The sequence below is a fragment of the Sycon ciliatum genome, chromosome 8 (genome assembly GCF_964019385.1).
Source record: "Sycon ciliatum chromosome 8, ocSycCili1.1, whole genome shotgun sequence".
NCBI classification, from domain to species: domain Eukaryota; kingdom Metazoa; phylum Porifera; class Calcarea; order Leucosolenida; family Sycettidae; genus Sycon; species Sycon ciliatum.
In genome coordinates this window covers 28,394,094-28,411,610 of record NC_088650.1, presented here as the reverse complement: position 1 = coordinate 28,411,610, position 17,517 = coordinate 28,394,094, and the positions used below count along the sequence as shown (strand labels likewise).

The window sequence follows — 17,517 nt, the reverse complement described above, 5'->3', positions numbered from 1 at the left end:
CTCGTGCTACTGGTGCGTTCGGGTCCCGTCATTCTCGATTTAGGTGGATCAGTTCGCGTTTGGGGGGACAATGGGCCAGTTCTAATTTCTTACTTTTACGACGGGGCAGTACCAGTAAAGGTTTTTCAGAACCGCTCACAGAGCGATTTTTATATGGATAATTTCAGCTCTTTTTCCGTTCCCTCCCCACCCCAACCCCGAAGGTAAACATGATGACCACGCGCGCGATGTACTGTACGTAGCCATGCGACTGCAATAACACACTGATACATACCAGCCCTCCCCGCCTCGCTACCCCGCACACAGATACACAAACATGTGTATGCACACACACGTGGCCACGCACACATACGCACATGCACACGGCACAAACAGGAAATTCTTCATGTATAATGCCATGCAAAGCAGTGGCCACCGTACTTGAGGAAGTCAGTTGTGAAACAAAAATAATTCAACTACAGCGTGTAGACAAGCTGACGGCCAAAGCACAACATAGCAAACATGACATTTGCCCAAGGATTGCAGTTTGCAGACCATGCCATGGAAGCAGCGAATACAGAATGTAATATCATACAAAGTGACAAGCAAGGACGTGGCCATCATACACCAGAAACTTGCAGAAAGTCACATATCCAACAGATAGAGAAGTGAACAGCAATCTGATACAGCCCACACAGGACAAAGCGGACCTGATACTCGTCCCAGGATCGCAAGTGGCAAACCCTTTTCAATGCATAACATGCAGGTGTACGTTAGACGCATGAACATCTGACCGTGTCGCCAGCATACAATGTCATCACATGTTTACCCCACAAGTTACACACATGCACAGTAGAAGCACAATGAAAGCAATGGAAAAGTACGATGTGGTTGCTGAAGCATCTTCACACTTCAAATTCAGACTTCAATGTGGTCGTCACGGGATGATATACCTGCAAGATACAAGTGATGACTCGAAGAAAGAAAGCAGAAGGTCGTGAGGTAGGCTATGAGACACCACAAACGGTTCACCTACATGTCTGTTCAGGGCTAGTGCACTCACACGGAGAATTGTCATAATCGAGCATTTCCCAAACTGAGAAGTGCAATGAAATCCACTTGCATGCACAGGAGCAATTTTGCAATAATATTATTATGATGCGCAATTCGACACGATCTGCGATGCTGCGTGCGATGTGCCCTGCTGTCATGATAGTGACAGTCACCGCGGTATGTTTTGTCAACGTCGCCCGTGCACTCTTCTGTCAAGTCCAAAGTGCTCACATACTTGGCAATGTTTTTGCAGTGATTAACTTTTATCCTAGTTATGTCACGGGTAACTTTAATGAAGTACCCGCAGGCCGTGTCGATCTGCACATCTTCCACTCTCTCATGTACTTGGCCTGCTTTGTCTGTGTATCCATTTCATGTGCGATCCACATAATCGACTAGACAGTGGGTGCAATACGCTCTCTACCTGAAGACGTTCTTCTGGCGACATCTCGCCATGTACTTGGCCTGGCTTTGTCTGTGTATCCATTTCATGTTCGATCAACAAAATCTCAAAGCACTACAGAGACTAGACAGTGGGTGCAATACGCTCTCTATCTGAAGACGTGAACCATTACATTTTTTGGAAAAGTTATACGTACACCTGAAACGTAATGAAGTACAGGAATAGAGAGAGTGACTACAATACGCTCTCGACCTGATATAGTGATAACGTGAGTACAAGACACTCTCCACCTGATAACGTGTTAGAAGGTAACATGTCTACAGTCCCACCGTACCCTTCCGACACGACTGTGGACCATTACATTTTTTTGAGAAGTTATACGTACACCTTAAACGTAATGAAGTACAGGAATAGAGAGAGTGACTACAATACGCTCTCGACCTGATAACGTGAGTACAAGACACTCTCCAACTGATAACGTGTTTAATAATAGTAGAAGGTAACAGGTCTACAGTCCCACCGTACCCTTCATCATTCCTCATTCACCATCGCGCGATACCCTGGCACACACTGGCAACATATCAATGGGGTGCCTTACCGTCGTCTAGAGGAGACGTCTTCGCAGCAATATTTTCCCTCCTGCGCATTCAGTCGCCGACGCGACAGCGTTCACGGGGCCGTTCCAGTTGCGGAAGACATTCGATTCATCGGGCCAATTCAGAAACAGGGCCGTGGACACACAGGGGGCAGAGGAGAGACATTGTTAGTGGACAAGAAATATGCAGTGGCAAGTGGCGAGTGCCGCATGGGTGTCAAGTTGTCATGCACAATTCAGCTATTACTTACGGTCCAGCTAGTCCTGCCATTGCTCGCTCGTCCTGGTTCCTCCTCGTTCGTCTTCCTGCACGTCTGCACTTCTCCTTCCCCACCGTTGGCTTTGCGGTACGGGGGTGCCGGAAGGAATTCCCACCATGTATCCATGTACATGAAGTCCCACCATGACTCTCCATGTACATGTCCACGGCCACGTCAGCAGTTTGTATAGTACCGGAAGGAGTTCCCACGATGTCTCCAAAGGCCTAGAGCGGACGTCTTTGCAGCAATTCTTTTCGCCCTGCGCATTATGGCAGTTCGCCGACGATGTCTCCAAAGGCAAAGGCCTAGAGCCTAGTAGAGGGGACGTCTTTGCAGCAATTCTTTTCACCCTATGGCCTAGTACCCTGCACATTCACTCCGATCCGCCGACACGACAGCGTTTACGGGGCCGTTCCAGGTGCAAAAGGTCCACGTCAGCAGTTCTCAACTATTTCGCGTACGGGATAGTCGCCGCGACAGCGTTTAAGGGGTCGTTCCAGGTGCAAAAGGTATCCATCAATGGCACTTTGCAGTATGGGGTACGGAAAAGGGGCCTCCTCGTTCGACCTCGTCGACTTCTGCAGTTCTCCTTCCCGTCAGGGGTACCGAAAGGGGCCTCCTCGCAGTTGTCCTTGCCGTCAGGTCCACGTCATGCAGTTCTCAACTATTTCGCGTAGACCTACGGGATAGTCGTCTTTGTCGTACGCGACATCGGCGTTTACCGAGTGGCATTGGCACCAAGCAGACCGTTGACGGGGTCACGTGTCAAAAAAGTATCAACAGTTACGTGTCGACTACGTGTCGACCACGTGTATAGCGGTACACTCAGCGGTACACTAATTCTCGTGCCATTCTCGTGTCACAAAACTGGAACATCGAGTACCAGTATGGAAAGGCTTCAGACAGGAAGCCTTTCCAATAACTACATAACTACTTATGTACTCTTGATGCTACTGCACCTTCTCCAGTCTACTGAGAGTTTTTGTAACTAATTACTTCTTGGCCCAAAAAAGGCATCATCCAGGAAGCGCCAGACCAGAATACCCTATGACAACACACATGTGGCTCCAAGTCGAGACATCAATGCCTCACACTCGTGCGTTGCTATCACTATAGACGATAATTTTTCTGCACAAAGAGGTGTTTTGAATGGTGATTCTGTATCCTTATACAGTACTTCTTATAGCCGATTTATCGCTATATACGATATATTGGTTATAATGATAATTTGACTGGCTTTTTCTGGTTTTGCTTTTGATATTTTCATTTTGTATCAATATAGCCGGTTTATCACTATGTCCGATGACTTTATAACCGATATCCACTGTACTCGTACTACTAGTACTTAGTAGTCAATAGTATCAGATCGTGGCCGTGGGTTGATTACAGTCATGAAGATTTGCAACCAATATTGAGAAAATACTGATAACGAGCGAGACGAACTCAGAGTCAGATAATAAAAAGCAAGAAACTAATCAGTAATCGGCAACCACTTCATCATGCACTGAGATTTTGCTGCATGCCATGCCAGTGGCACTGGCATGGGCCCACTGTCACTATCAGGGAGTCGTAAAATACCCGGTGGTATTTTACGACTCCCTGGTGCCGCCGCATGTTTTTTATTTGTGTGTATAAATCCATTTTTAGGAGACCCCCTCGCAACGCGCGTGCACTGTATGTGTACCGCGGTAGGTCCGGTACGTACAGTGTACCTGTACTGTCCTGTACACGCGTGACATGATGTGTCACGTTTCTGGTTTGTGTACGCATGTCCATATACGGTGTGAACCTCACGTCATAACACGCGTAGGGGACGCTTTGTAAGTGCCTCAAGTGGCCTCGTATTGTTGGAAGTGTACCGAAGTGTGGTTGCAGCTCCGAGCTCCCAAGAAAAGAAGTAGAGGTCACCACCGAGGAAACAAATCAGAAAGGAATAGTGAAGCGTTGCAGAGGGTTTGTTTTATAAACTGCCTTCCTTGGAGATCTAGAAAAGAAGACACGGCAAATCTGGGGTAACGTTCTAACGGAACCATGAAGGCCTGCGTTGTCGTGCTTTTGGCCGTCGCCGCCGTTGCGATTGGCAAGCCCACTCCTGACTTGAAGGGACAGTTGGCCAAATTGGTCTCGCAGCAAGCGAAATGGTCCAAGATTCTTGGAGGTTCAGCTGGCTACATCATGCAAACTACTATTGGCAACCACTTCTTGCCAAAAGACGAGTCTTCATCTCAACAGTTGTGCTCACTGCCCAGCAAGATTGTTGATGCAACCTCAGCCGAAATTTCCCAGAAGAAAGCGAAGCAACTTCTCGGCGAAGACAAAGCATCTCTGCCACCTCAATTCCAGGGTAAGAGAAAGCACCTTCTTGGCGAAGACAGAGCATCTCTGCCACCTCAATTCCAGGAACCGAGAAAGCCGCATCTGTTGGGAGAGGACAAGGCTTCTCGTCCACTATCGGCCAGAGCTCCCAAGAGAAAGCATCTTCTTGGCGAAGACAGAGCATCTCTGCCACCGCAATTCCAGGGACCAAGGAAGCAGCATTTGCTCGGACAGGATGAGGCTTCTCGTCCACGACCACTTTCTGGACGCAAACAGAGGAATCGTCGCTCATTGAATCCTGCTGAGGTCTTCGGCGCTGACCAGGCCTCTTTGCCACCAATGGCCATCGGAATGAGTCTGCCCAACAGCATGTCCGACATCTTCGCTCTTCTCCGCCGGGTTCTGACCAAAGGACTGTGCTCGTTGAAGGTCGTGTACCACAAGAAGCTCGGCCACCCAACACACGTCACTATGACCGGCTGCAAGTTTTTGCCACGATCAATGAAGGCAATTTCCATCCCCAAGGTACGTACAATAACGATAGTAGAGAGGTTCCGGGGTACGATTTTCCGTGCCAAAATCCGTATGGGCGCTACGGATTTTTTCCAGGCGTGCTCCATACGATTTTTCGGCACGGAGAATCCGTGTGGACTGGCTTTCATACGAACCATGTTTCGTATGGAGATTTTGCGTCATCGGGTGCAGAAAGATGTTTTGCGTACAAATTTGGTACGAGAAACATCGATTTTTCGCGGGAAGTTTTGATTTCGGCACAAATTTTCAAAAGAAAAAGGCTAGCGCGGGAATGTGACGTGCTTGCGATCGTAACCTAGGCAATGACGGCAAACACATAAGTTCCGTACCCCGGAACTTTTCACTGCTCGAAAATGACGTATAAAAATCCGTAGAGCCTGCACGGATTTTGGCACGAAAAATCGTACTCCGGAACCTCCCTAATACCAAGAGTAGGTCTACATATTAAAACCAGAGTGTGCAACTGTGCATACCGGTATCAGATCTGAAACAGCGCAGTTCGTGCACTACGTCACCCTGATGAGGTCAGCCAAGCCGCGACTTGTGTACAGCTCAAATTTTCGTGTTTCATAGCCCGGAAATCAGCCAAGTTTGCTTGATTTTAGACGTCCTGTTTCAGGATTTCGTTGTTTTTGTGTGACTGTGTACGCTGCGTACATCCACCGACAAGTAAATTCACCAGGCTATCCGTATCAAAAACCCAAATTAGGACAAACTCGGTGACCTGCACCACCGTGACTGATTACGCAACTTTTCACCGTACCTGTGGCTTACCATGCCGTCAGAAATGACGTACTGCACGAATTACGCTACCACAGGAACCATCCCGAGTTGCACACTCTGTTTTTTTTTGCCCCGTTTATGTCCTCTTGATAGTACTCTATGCACTCTTGCCAGTGCTATATTTTTTACAGCAGTGCACTCTGAAACCCCTATTGCCAGGATTTTCATAGTGCACTGTACATGTACATGTATATGGGGCATTGGAGTTTGGGGAAATTGGTTTTTCTACACTCATAAATCCAGGAATCACACCTCTTTTGGCAAGTTTCGGTGCTCATAGATCAAGAAATATTTTAGCTGATTGAACACGGGGCCTCTGGATTAGTGTGGCACCTGACTTGTCTGGCTTGTGTTTGTCCGCACGTCAACCGTTTCAATTCGAGCAAAAAAAATCTTTCTAAAAGCTCCCCATTGAGATTTTAAAACTCCAGAGGTGTTTTGCACGATCTTGTTTGATGTTGGGCTCGGGTTTTGGGTCTCTGACAAAAGATGGTTTGGAATGATATCATGCAGTCTTTGGCATGGAAGTGTAAAGGAAAGAGGCCTACATTGTATGTCGTGCTCTCAATGACAAGAGTCGTCAGTGTCCCTCACAAAACACGTGCTGTAGCGTGCAAAGCCAATGGTTTTTTCACACCAATAGTTCTTTAATTAAAAGACAGAGCGTGCAACTCCCAGAGAAAGATCTCATGGCAAAGTTTTTGTTGTGCTGTTTAGGTCACTAACGTGATTCACTCACCTTTTCTGCATTGCTGGGTGTAGTAGAGTAGGTACAAGAATGAACGCCCAGTTCCCAACCACACCCTTGGGGGGGGGGGGGGATTTTCCAGTGAACCTACGATATGATGAGACACCCAATGATTCATGGTGACCTAAGCAGTGTGCACGGAATAAAACTTTGCTGTGGTAGTGATTTTGTGGAGCATAGATAATAATAATAATAATAAATTTATTAGGATGACCCAAGATGCAGAGCTGCACGCTCTGGTTGGTGTAGTCTAGCTAGCATGCTACTTCTGTCATTTAAATACTATAGTCCTGCTTGTTTCTCGGCTGAGTGCGATTACAGAGCCAAGTGCTTGTATGTACTGTGATATCCATGTATACAGCATCCCCCCTGTGCTTAGAGGATGACAGGGAGCACAATGTCCCAGTGTCTGCTCTAGGATTGTAGGACAGCCGGGTGCACGTGTACCTGGCGCAACCATTTCAACCGGGTCGGAGCCGGGTACACATGTACCTGGCGCTGTCTCACCAGCCGAGTCACATGCTTTAACTGGTTGGTTGGTTTATTTTAATTCGGACAATAAACGGGAACTAGGCCCAATGATATAAAGGCGAATGGATAAGCCGCATTTAGAAAAGAGAGGACAAGAATTAGGAAATTACGAAAGAAGAAGTATCTGACACATACAAGCAAGAGTCCATAAACAAGAGTATGCAACTGTGATCTCTTTTCTATGGGCCAGATGCGCGGCGCGCTGCCTTCATTACATCATTCAGCTGCAGTCCGCGCACTGCGGAAAATCAAACACCGCACTTTCCCTCTGGTTTGAAATGAACTTTCGTACGGAACTGGAGTTCTCGCGCCAGAATTCAGAGATCGAGTAGGTACTGGAACGAATCGAGCAAAAACGGATGGGCTCGTACGAGAAATTGTGAGTTTGAATGCATGCTTTCAGAGCGTGATGAAGGCAAGTTACGTAATGAAGGCAGCGCGCCGCGTACTGGGCTATAACCACAGTTGCATACTCTTGTTTATGCACTCTTGATACAAGCCATGTAGTCAGTCCTTTCAAAGTTTGAAAGTGTAAAAGTACCAACCGGGTCGCAGGTGATCCGGTACTATATTTTCAACCGGGTTCAAGCACCGCCCAACCGGGTGGATTACCCGGCTCACCCGGCGCTGGAGCAGACACTGTGTCCCCAGTAGAATATTTGAGCTCATTCTCTGCGATGGATGCAACGAAATGTGCTTTCGGTCGTCGGCCACTTTCGGTGGATCTGGCCCGCTCTCCCCTATGTTATGAGCTGCATGTGATTCCTAGATCCTTGCGGGTGGTTGAATGCAGGAAAGCCAGTCGGTCCAGTATGTCTTTGTATTGATTGTGTCCGGCACTGGATGTGTACGCTGTTGTACGTGTGTGTGTGGTGTACGGCGCCCGGTTGGATTTCTTCCCCCTCAGATCGTTATCGTTCGCCAGGCTAGCAAGGTGGGCGAGGTGTGCGCTGCGCCCGTGGCCATCAATCACACTGCTCGTCCCATTGCACACCACTTTGCCATGCTTGCCCGCCTGACCAAGGCCAACCTCACTGCTCGTGGCACCCCGAAGCTGCCCATCGGCTTCTTCGGAGTGGGACCCGTCATGTTCCCCAACACGGGTAAGAAGATCGCTGCTGGTGCCAAGCTCATTCGCCCCAAGAAGCCACAGGCTGCCGTCCCAGAGAAGGTAGCAACGGCCGTGAAGTCCATCTTCAACTCTTTCCAGCCAGGCCCCGTCGTTCTGCCAAAGGCTGCGTCGAAGAAGGCCATGGATGCCCGTGGCCTGCTGAAGAAGATCGGTGCAATCCACGCCGTCTTCGCCGCTGCCCGCAAGCCTGGCAAGAAGATGGTCTCCCCACGGAAGCCAATGGCTGATCTCAGCCGAGGAAGAATGACTGGCGTGAACCCAGCAGTGTTCACAGATGTCAGTGCCCAACCCGCTGACAAGCCCCAGCACAACATGGAGCACCACGGCATGGAGCAGCACAACAAGGAGCACCACGGTGAGGACCAGCACCACGGTGAGGACCAGCACCACGGCGAACACCGCCATGGTGAACACCATCACGGAGAGGAGCACCACGGCGAACAGCACCAGGACCAACAGGGCAAGACCAGCCGCTTCATCGCCTACTGGCGCACTAAGGACCAGCAGTTCCGTCACTTCATCATCAAGCACCCATGGGCATTGCCCACCGCCTTTGCTGGCCTCGGCGTTCTCGTCTCTGCCGTCATTCTGCTTGCTCTTCAGGTCAGGAACAGACGCCGTCGCAATGCTGCTCTCGCCCAAGAAAGGCACGCTCTCATGGACGAGGACAAGAAAGTGCTGATTGACGAGAAGCCAGTGTCCTTCTACGTCAATGAGATCTGTGCCTGAACTGCAGCACGCGTTCACGTTCAGCCTGATCTGCCGTCGCCGCGGACTACACGTGAACTGATCTGATCATGCTGTGGGTGCGTGTGTGTGTGTGTGTGTGTGTGTGTGTGTATAACATTGATGTCATGTGTTTGTGCGCATTGCTGCACCGTGTTGCTGCGCACATCCCATGCATTACAGTCGGTGTGCTTATTGTCTTGAATGCCCACGCGGTCATGCGAGAGGCACCTTGTTAACTACGGACAACAGAATTATCTAGATCTTGAGGACTGTTGATTTTATGTTTCCCGATATTATAGTCTCTCTCTCTCCCTCTCTCTCTCTCTTTGTTCAATGTTCTGTTTAGCAGACTATTTGTAGCTGTGTTGGATTGCACTAACAGCTGTGCACCAGTGTGTTCGTTTGGCTCCTGCTCCACGCAGAGTCCGTTCACAAAGAAGTCCAGTATGACCATAGCATCAGTTGCCGCTGCAAGTGTATAGCCCGCCGTGCCATGACCGAGCCCAGTGTGCACAATGGGTTTGGGTGGGTGCGATTGCGCGCGCTCGCGCGTTGTAGAGTTGTGTTAGCACAGCGCTGCAGAAATCCGATCGCGTGCGTCAAGTTTGCGCCCTGCAGTTTCACATGGCCAGTTTTCACATGTCTAAGTTTGCTTATACAGTAAAGTCGCGCGCCCAAGAACGTTGTTTCCGAGGGGTTAGCCTGGGACGTTCTTATTTTTCAGTAATCTGGCCTCGTTCTTATAACACGTTCTTAGAACCAATCCATACTGAATCATATGTGTCCCACAAGCCGCCAGAAAACCAACACCGACGTTCTTAGCTTTAGGCTGTGGCGTTCTTAGTATTTCAGGCTGGACGTTCTTCAGCGCGCGACTCTACTGTAGGGGATTCACACACACGGGTAAACCTGAGGTCACGGGACAAGGTAAAAGTTCAGACCTTCGGTCAACGGAGTGGGGCCGTTCACACCCGTGGTCAGTTTTCCCTTGGCCATGAACTTGTGGTGGCCGCGCGGGGCAACTAAAAAAATAATCTGTACCGCATTTTGTAGTACAGTCTGTACTGTATCTTGCATTCGCCATGCACGATTTTCCGATGGGCACTGTCTGAAAATGCAAGTAATTAGTAAATAATAACTTTATTAGGATGACCCAAAGCTTATTTTTAAAGGCTGACCGCCTATCGTGGGGTCCGTCGCATTGAAGGATGATGGTACAAGAGAGTGCAGATTGGGAAGGGGGGGGGGGGGGTTGCGATGCACTCGTACAACTAGGGTTCAGAGTTCTCACCAAAAGACAAGATCTACGCATGCGCGTCTTATAGCAAGAGTACATAACCCCCGGGGGGGTTATTATGTACTCTTGCTTTTAGCCATGGGATTTTCCCCTTGACAAATGCTCTGAGGCCCACGGCCACGGCTTTGCCCATATTTTCCCGAGAGGTTCTTCCTTTCCCACAGTACCATAGTTTCCATAACAACTTTCCCATACCCGTGGTTTTACCCGTGTGTGTGTGAATCCCCTATTTATAGCTGTCCCTCCCTGAAATCGCGATACCACGGACGCAACAACTTTCGCGTTTTTAGGCCCAAACCGGCGATTTTCTGCAAGATCCGCATTATCCCGCTTTTTTTGTGGTTTTCTGCACGTTTTCCATGATGATGACTGTGAATGCAGCTGTCCCCACACAGGACAACGCGGACAAATTCCTAAAATTGTGCGAGCGAAAACAGGCCATTAGAGAGGTTAAGTTACACGTTGTTTGCCCTTTTTCAAAACGCGGTGCAAATCTCACGTTACGTGTAATTTTTAGAGGTTAAGTTACACGTGTGACGTGACGTGAAATTTTGCCTGGCAGGATTCGGGTTTACAGTCCATTCAGAAAAAAATGAACTTCTAGCTTTTGGCCATAAATGGGTCAAACGTTGAGTTTTTTTAGAATTTTTTTCTGCAATCCCATATGGAATCCTCTTCCAATTATGTTTCTGAAGTTTTTTTGTCCAAAAAGCAAGCCATAGCAAGAATAGGATTTCGGCCAGGTTTTGCCCCAAAAGCACTGAATTGGGAAAAACCATCAAAATCCAGGCCGTTTGACCCCGCCTGCAACAGTGCGCATTCTGTGGTTCGAACCCCAGTTCAGGCACCCTTTTTGGACCCTTTTTCAAATTTCAAAGTTCGCAGCACTGCACTGTGTACGATGAAATCACGAAAAATCGCCAAATACGGGAGCTCGCCAGAGCCAGGACCCATCTTTTTATGAATGGACTGTAGTTCGCACAAATATCAAATCTTCCAACAAACTCGATAAATCTCGATAAAATTCCGGAAACTCACACAAATTCGGTCGGGATAACCAAGCGAAACTTCCAAAAACTCACGTCATGAACTTACGTGCGGGACAGTCAACTCACGTAAAACACGTCAAATTTTACGTGAATTTTTTCACTTTTTGACGTAAAAGTTCACGGACGTAAGACTTTTACGTGAAACTTAACCTCTCTATTATGCGGCAAATATGCGGGATTATGCGGCAAATATGCGAGTTAATGCGGTCATTAATGATTATGCACGAGTTTTCTGTCACTGGTACAACTTTAGCGTGCAGTCTCATGCAAGAATACAACTGTGTCGTACAAACTCATGAACCCATACGACTTTGTAGTACATTTTCAAAAGCATGCACTATTTTCTTGTACATTTCCCAGAATAACGCGGGATTTATGCGAAATCTCACGAAAACGCGGATGATGGCCAATGACGCGGAAAATTGCGCGTCCGCGGAATCGCGGTATCCTGTGGGGACAGATGTAGGTTATTTGCACATATTAAACAGTACGACTCGTACTACAAGGTTGCATGACAACTGAAATCCGACCCCTTAGCGGTGCGTCCACATTCTAGCGGTCCCTGTTTCGTACTTTTACTGTCCTGTGTTGGGTTTTGCGATGTGAGCGCACCGCTCAGGTGTCGGATTCAGTTGCCAGCACTGTCGTACTCCCGAGCAAATAGCAATTGTGAGGGGAGTTTTCAGAAGACATTACATGCAGACATACAGAACATGAAAGCCAGCTTTATCAAGAGAAAAAGAATTGAGTTCGTAAAAATATGCTTTGATAAAATGTAGCAAGGACAGATCAAAGAGTGCGATCTTGCTTGTTTCATAATAATTATGCTCCATACAAGTCTATACGGCGCGTGGAATCCTATTAAAAACAGTATAATGAATTATAAAAGAATATGGATTAGTTCAGGGTGCTGCTTTATAGAAGATAGGTACCAAACATGCATATGCCCATTGCATGTGTGCAAGCACAAACATACGCACATACAAATGCTTACACACTTACGCACACACGCGCGCGCGCGCACGCACACACACACACACAACACACACACACACACACACACGCACGCACGCACGGGTAGATCGAGAGTCATTAGAGACAGAGTCTCGCAAGGCCAGGCTGGACAAACAATCTGATGGTGTAGATGAAATCATGAACGCATCCGGTGACCATTGCCGCTTCAAAAGACCCAAGCAAAGCACTTCCACTATAACTTCGGTCATCGTGAGCAGCCCAAGACGCTCTCCATCTTTTGTTTGATCCATGGCAAGCTGGCATGAATGCTTGTGTAGACACCGTAGTATCCAGGTTGCCCGCACACAATGCGGGGATCGTCCGGGTTGACCTGTCCACACGTGCAGCAGTAGTGGTGGAAGACAAGACAAGGCAAGGCGAAGCATGTGTTCAGCAAAACAAGTACGGTACTGTCAAGTGTAACTCATGTATATTTCGTAGCTGTTTCCATTAATTTAAATAATAATTTTACCGCGTTCAGCGCAGATCAGAGTAAAAACTGAATAGAGCCCCCCCCCCTTTCTATAATGCAGTTGTGTGATGTCCACTTACAGTGAAAACTGTCTAAGCTGACTTCTCTCAAGGGACCTGCAACATGCAGGCAGGCTCATCACCCAGAGTCTGGGCCTGCTCACCTAGGCTGTGTTTACATGAGGCGTTTCAACCCGGGTCGGATTTCAACCCGCCATGTACACAAAATGAATGGCGCGTTTACATGACGCATTGCGCTTGACCCGGGTTGAAATTTCGCCCCGGGTTGATTTCAACCCTCCCCCCAAGGGGAGGGTTGAAATCAACCCGGGTCAAGAAAATCGTACAAACGTACTTCTGTGCGTATCTCGCGCCAGGTTTGAACAGGACTCGACTGACTGCATATGCAAATTTTACGCGAACGGATTCACGTGATCATACAGGACTCTAGAAGTGGAGTTTTGGCGGCATATCAGTATTTGACCCGGGTCAACCGTCTTCATGTAAACGCTCACCTATTTTGTCTATCGTACAGACTTTCAGCCCGGGCTGAACTCGACCCGGGTTGACATTTCTCATGTAAACACAGCCCTAGAGTATGGGCCTGCTCACCTAGAGTCTGGGCCTGCTCACCCAGGGTCTGGGTCTACTTACCCAGGGTCTGAGCCTGCTCACCCAGGGTCTGGGTCTGCTCACCCAGGGCCTGGGTCTGCTCACCCAGGGCCTGGGTCTGCTCACCCAGGGCCTGGCCCAGGGCCTGGGTCTGCTCACCCAGGGCCTGGATCTGCTCACCCAGGGCCTGGGTCTACTCATCCAGGGTCTGGGTCTGCTTACCCAGGGGTCTTGGTCTGCTCACCCAGGGTCCGGGTCTGCTTACCCAGAGGTCTGGTTCTGCTCACCCAGGGTCTGGGTCTGCTCACCCAGGGTCTGGGCCTGCTCACCCAGGGTCTGGGCCTGCTCACCCAGGGTCTGGGTCTACTCACCCAGGGTCTGGGTCTGCTTACCCAGGGGTCTGGGTTTACTCACCCAGGGTCTGGGTCTGCTTACCCAGGGGTCTGGGTCTACTCACCCAGGGTCTGGGCCTGCTTACCCAGGGTCTGGGTCAGCTGACTGGAAATCACACTGACTGGTCCTTGGACGTGTAGATTAATATGACAGGTCATCTTGTTCCCACAGTTTTTTTGGTCAGTTCCGATTCTCGGTGTTTTCAGTGCTGTAAGATACAATCTCACCAAAACAACGCTGCCCAATTCCAGCTCGGTATATCCATACTCGGCACCAAATAGTCGCATAGCAAAACAAGTTCATATACTAATACCACATTATTAAGAATGTTAGATGCTTTGGTCGACAACCATGATGCATATCTGCAGTGTTGATACACACTTCTACGATCTTACCTGGCCATAGCTCAGCACTGCCAGCACGACAAACGAATCATCCTTGCGACGAGCAACCAATGCCCCACCACTGTCACCTAAGAGGTGCAGACAGACAGACAGACAGGCAGACAGACACACACACGAACACACGCACACACGCACACATACTGGACTGTACTGTACTTGCTCACTGTCAACATTTGTCACGTGGGTCTCCCCGGGAGAGGGGAGAGAGAGAGACTCAAAAGGAATCTTGGAAAGATGACTCAATTGGCTATTGAACCGCCCATTGCGGCCAACCGCCGACACCCCCTGAAATCCCCAAACTATGGCCATGCAGGATGGGTGGACTTGGAAATGATCCCACTTACGCACCACACCTCAGTAAGTGGGTGAGGACAAGGTGCAAAACAAGGATTGACGACATCAGGGTATCCATCCCGGGAACCAACTGCAGTTACCCCTGCCCCCAGCGAGAGTATTACCGCCTGTGAGCATTCGTTGACTTTGGAATTTTCTATTCATCTCTCCGGATCACGCTATCATGGATTTTTCAATAACGTTCTTTGTTCTAGTGAGGGTAATACCGTATTATCTCTATTACAAGCGCAGTCTCTTGCAACATTATTTCAACGGTCCACTGCTCCCAGGGTTTACCGGGTGTTAGCGGCCATCGTGAGACACGATAATTTACTTTTTTTGCTACTGCCTCCAAGTCCCATGCACCTACTTCAAATCGCCTACATGTTTACCTGAACAAGAATCCATGACATCACCATTGCTATCCACGTCCCCACCAGCACACACCATGCTGTCGAGAAGGCGATGGCTCTTCTGACAGCGACGTCGGCTGACTATCCTCAGCTGAGCCCATCTGTCGCAAAGCACACGTACCGGTACAAGGAAGTGGTGCGAAGTAAACAGCAATGAAGTGAACAGCGACTGTTTGAGACGCATGTCTAACGCCAAGAGTGTGCCATTCAGAGGTTGCGCGTAGTATGTGCAGGCCCTGTCCCAAAAATGGGGTACTATCGATAATACCCATTCGGGGGGGGGGGGGGCAGGGAACTATGATGTACCAATCGCAGGACCGGCTCGATACATACCAGCAAGAGTCCATAACCCAAGAGTATGCAACTGTGATCTCTTTTCTATGGGCCAGATGCGCGGCGCGCTGCCTTCATTACATCATTCAGCTGCAGTCCGCGCACTGCGGAAAATCAAACACCGCACTTTCCCTCCAGTTTGAAATGAACTTTCGTACGGAACTGGAGTTCACGCGCCAGAATTCAGAGATTGTGTAGGTACTGGAACGAATCGAGCAAAAACGGATGGGCTCGTGCGAGAAATTGAGAGTTTGAATGCATGCTTTCAGAGCGTGATGAAGGCAAGTTACGTAATGAAGGCAGCGCGCCACGCATGCACCCATAATCACATTTGCATACTCTTGGGTTATGGACTCTTGATACCAGTACTACCGTTGTGAGCATGGAGAACTTCACAGGTGCAGAGCAATGAGCATGTACATGTACATGGTACTTTCAGCAGCCCTCCCAAACGAATAGTGAACCTCACTCATGCTATGGGCCTTTAGGCAAACGTGTTTTTGAAGTGGGAAATCCCCGAGGACGTGTATGTGGTAAGTAGTACAGTCAACATTGCGTATAATGACACTCGGCGGGACATCAGAAAAGTGTCCTTATTCGCGAAGTGTCGTTATACCCGATGTCTCATTATATGTATTACAGTTGGATGGGACTTTGCTCTGGGCATGGAAATTCTGTCGTTATTCCCGAATTGTCGTTATATCCGCAGTCGTTATTAGCGAAGTTGACTGTACATACCGCAAGACATGAGATGCCGATTTGACATGGCCATCGAGACTGCGCGCTCCCCAGCCGGCGATCTCTACCAGCGACCCGGCTGTCATCAGAGCTTGATCAGCAGGGCCCTCAGGCAAACACGCACACCTGATGTAGAAGCAGACGTGCACATACGAGCATGCGAGAACGCACACACACACACACACATACACAAACACGCACATACACACACGCAATGATATGTGCCGTATCTTACACACACACACACACACACGCACAGGCAGGCATACACACACAGACAGACACACACACACACACACACACATGTACACACACACACATGCACACGCACACACACACACACACACATACACACACACACACACACACACAAACAAGGATTCTTCGAAGTACATTGTGGCGCTGGTACATGTAACCTATAGCAACAATCCCTCCTCCATACACTGGTGACAACATGTCAGGTATATATCCGTGGCAGATGGATTTACTACGATCAAGTTCTCGTAAATAGTCAATTACCCTCACCTGAGTTCGCACATGCATGCCCTCATGCATGCGTGCACCCACCCACCCACACGCACGCACGCACGCACACCCACACCCCCCCCCCACACACACTTACGCACTTAAGCACTTAGGCGCCGACGCACTTACGCATGCACACACCGAAGCATGTATGCACATATGCACACACACATACGCACCCACCCACAAACACACATACACACACGCACACAACACACACACACACACACACACACACACACACACACACACACACACACACACACACACACACACACACACACACACACACACACACACACACACACGCACGCACACACACACACACACACACACTACTACTACTATGTACAACTGCCACAAAATGGCCACGTCGCTCCCAGAAGCGGGAGACAACAGCGAGAAAAAAGAAACAAGGAGAATAATTGAGGTGAAAGGGGACCGTTCTACACATAGCTAGTGTTTCTGTCTTCGGTGGCGGGTGAGGTCCTGCGGGCGGGAGAATCGTTCGTTACATAGGCTGCATTGAATGGGCAGATTAGTCCTCTGGTCCTTTCGCAGTCGTTTGCCTCGAGTACAATTATGGCGGTTAAAACCAGCCTGACTCTTCATGCAGCGATCACAGATCGAGCAATGGTGCTGGCAGCAGTCCAAATTCAGGCTGCATCTCGTTGAAACAGCTGGCATTTCGTCCGATGTCTGACGCTCCACACAACGATGAACTGCAAAACCGCCAGCGCTTTGAAACCAGCGGTCACAAACTCCACAGTGACGGGCCCCAGGCTGCTGGGCAACAGGTAAGGACCGTACAGCTGAGCACTTGTGACGGTGAATCCCACGAGCAGTGAATGATCGGTTGCAAACCTTGCAGG

At 49.1% G+C, this 17,517-nt stretch overlaps 2 protein-coding genes across 3 annotated transcripts in view; one reads left to right on the top strand and one right to left on the bottom strand.

Annotated features, from left to right (window-relative positions):
* Positions 1 to 4,210: 4,210 nt before the first annotated feature.
* LOC135822595 (uncharacterized) lies at positions 4,211 to 9,518 on the top strand. Its single transcript, XM_065335402.1, has 2 exons — positions 4,211 to 5,131; positions 8,110 to 9,518. The coding sequence occupies exons 1-2, from the start codon at positions 4,322 to 4,324 to the stop codon at positions 9,061 to 9,063; spliced, it is 1,764 nt and encodes a 587-aa protein (XP_065191474.1). The 5' UTR covers positions 4,211 to 4,321; the 3' UTR covers positions 9,064 to 9,518.
* A 2,552-nt stretch (positions 9,519 to 12,070) lies between these two features.
* The window catches only part of LOC135822594 (uncharacterized), a 28,676-nt gene continuing 23,229 nt past the window's right edge, over positions 12,071 to 17,517 (bottom strand). For both annotated transcript variants that reach the window (XM_065335401.1, XM_065335400.1), the window contains exons 18-21: positions 16,121 to 16,246; positions 15,029 to 15,150; positions 14,295 to 14,371; positions 12,071 to 12,754 (exon numbers count right to left, since the gene is read on the bottom strand). In XM_065335401.1, coding sequence (XP_065191473.1) covers positions 12,629 to 12,754; positions 14,295 to 14,371; positions 15,029 to 15,150; positions 16,121 to 16,246 — 451 coding nt within the window. In that variant the 3' untranslated portion in view covers positions 12,071 to 12,628. The remainder of the gene's footprint in view (positions 12,755 to 14,294; positions 14,372 to 15,028; positions 15,151 to 16,120; positions 16,247 to 17,517) is intronic.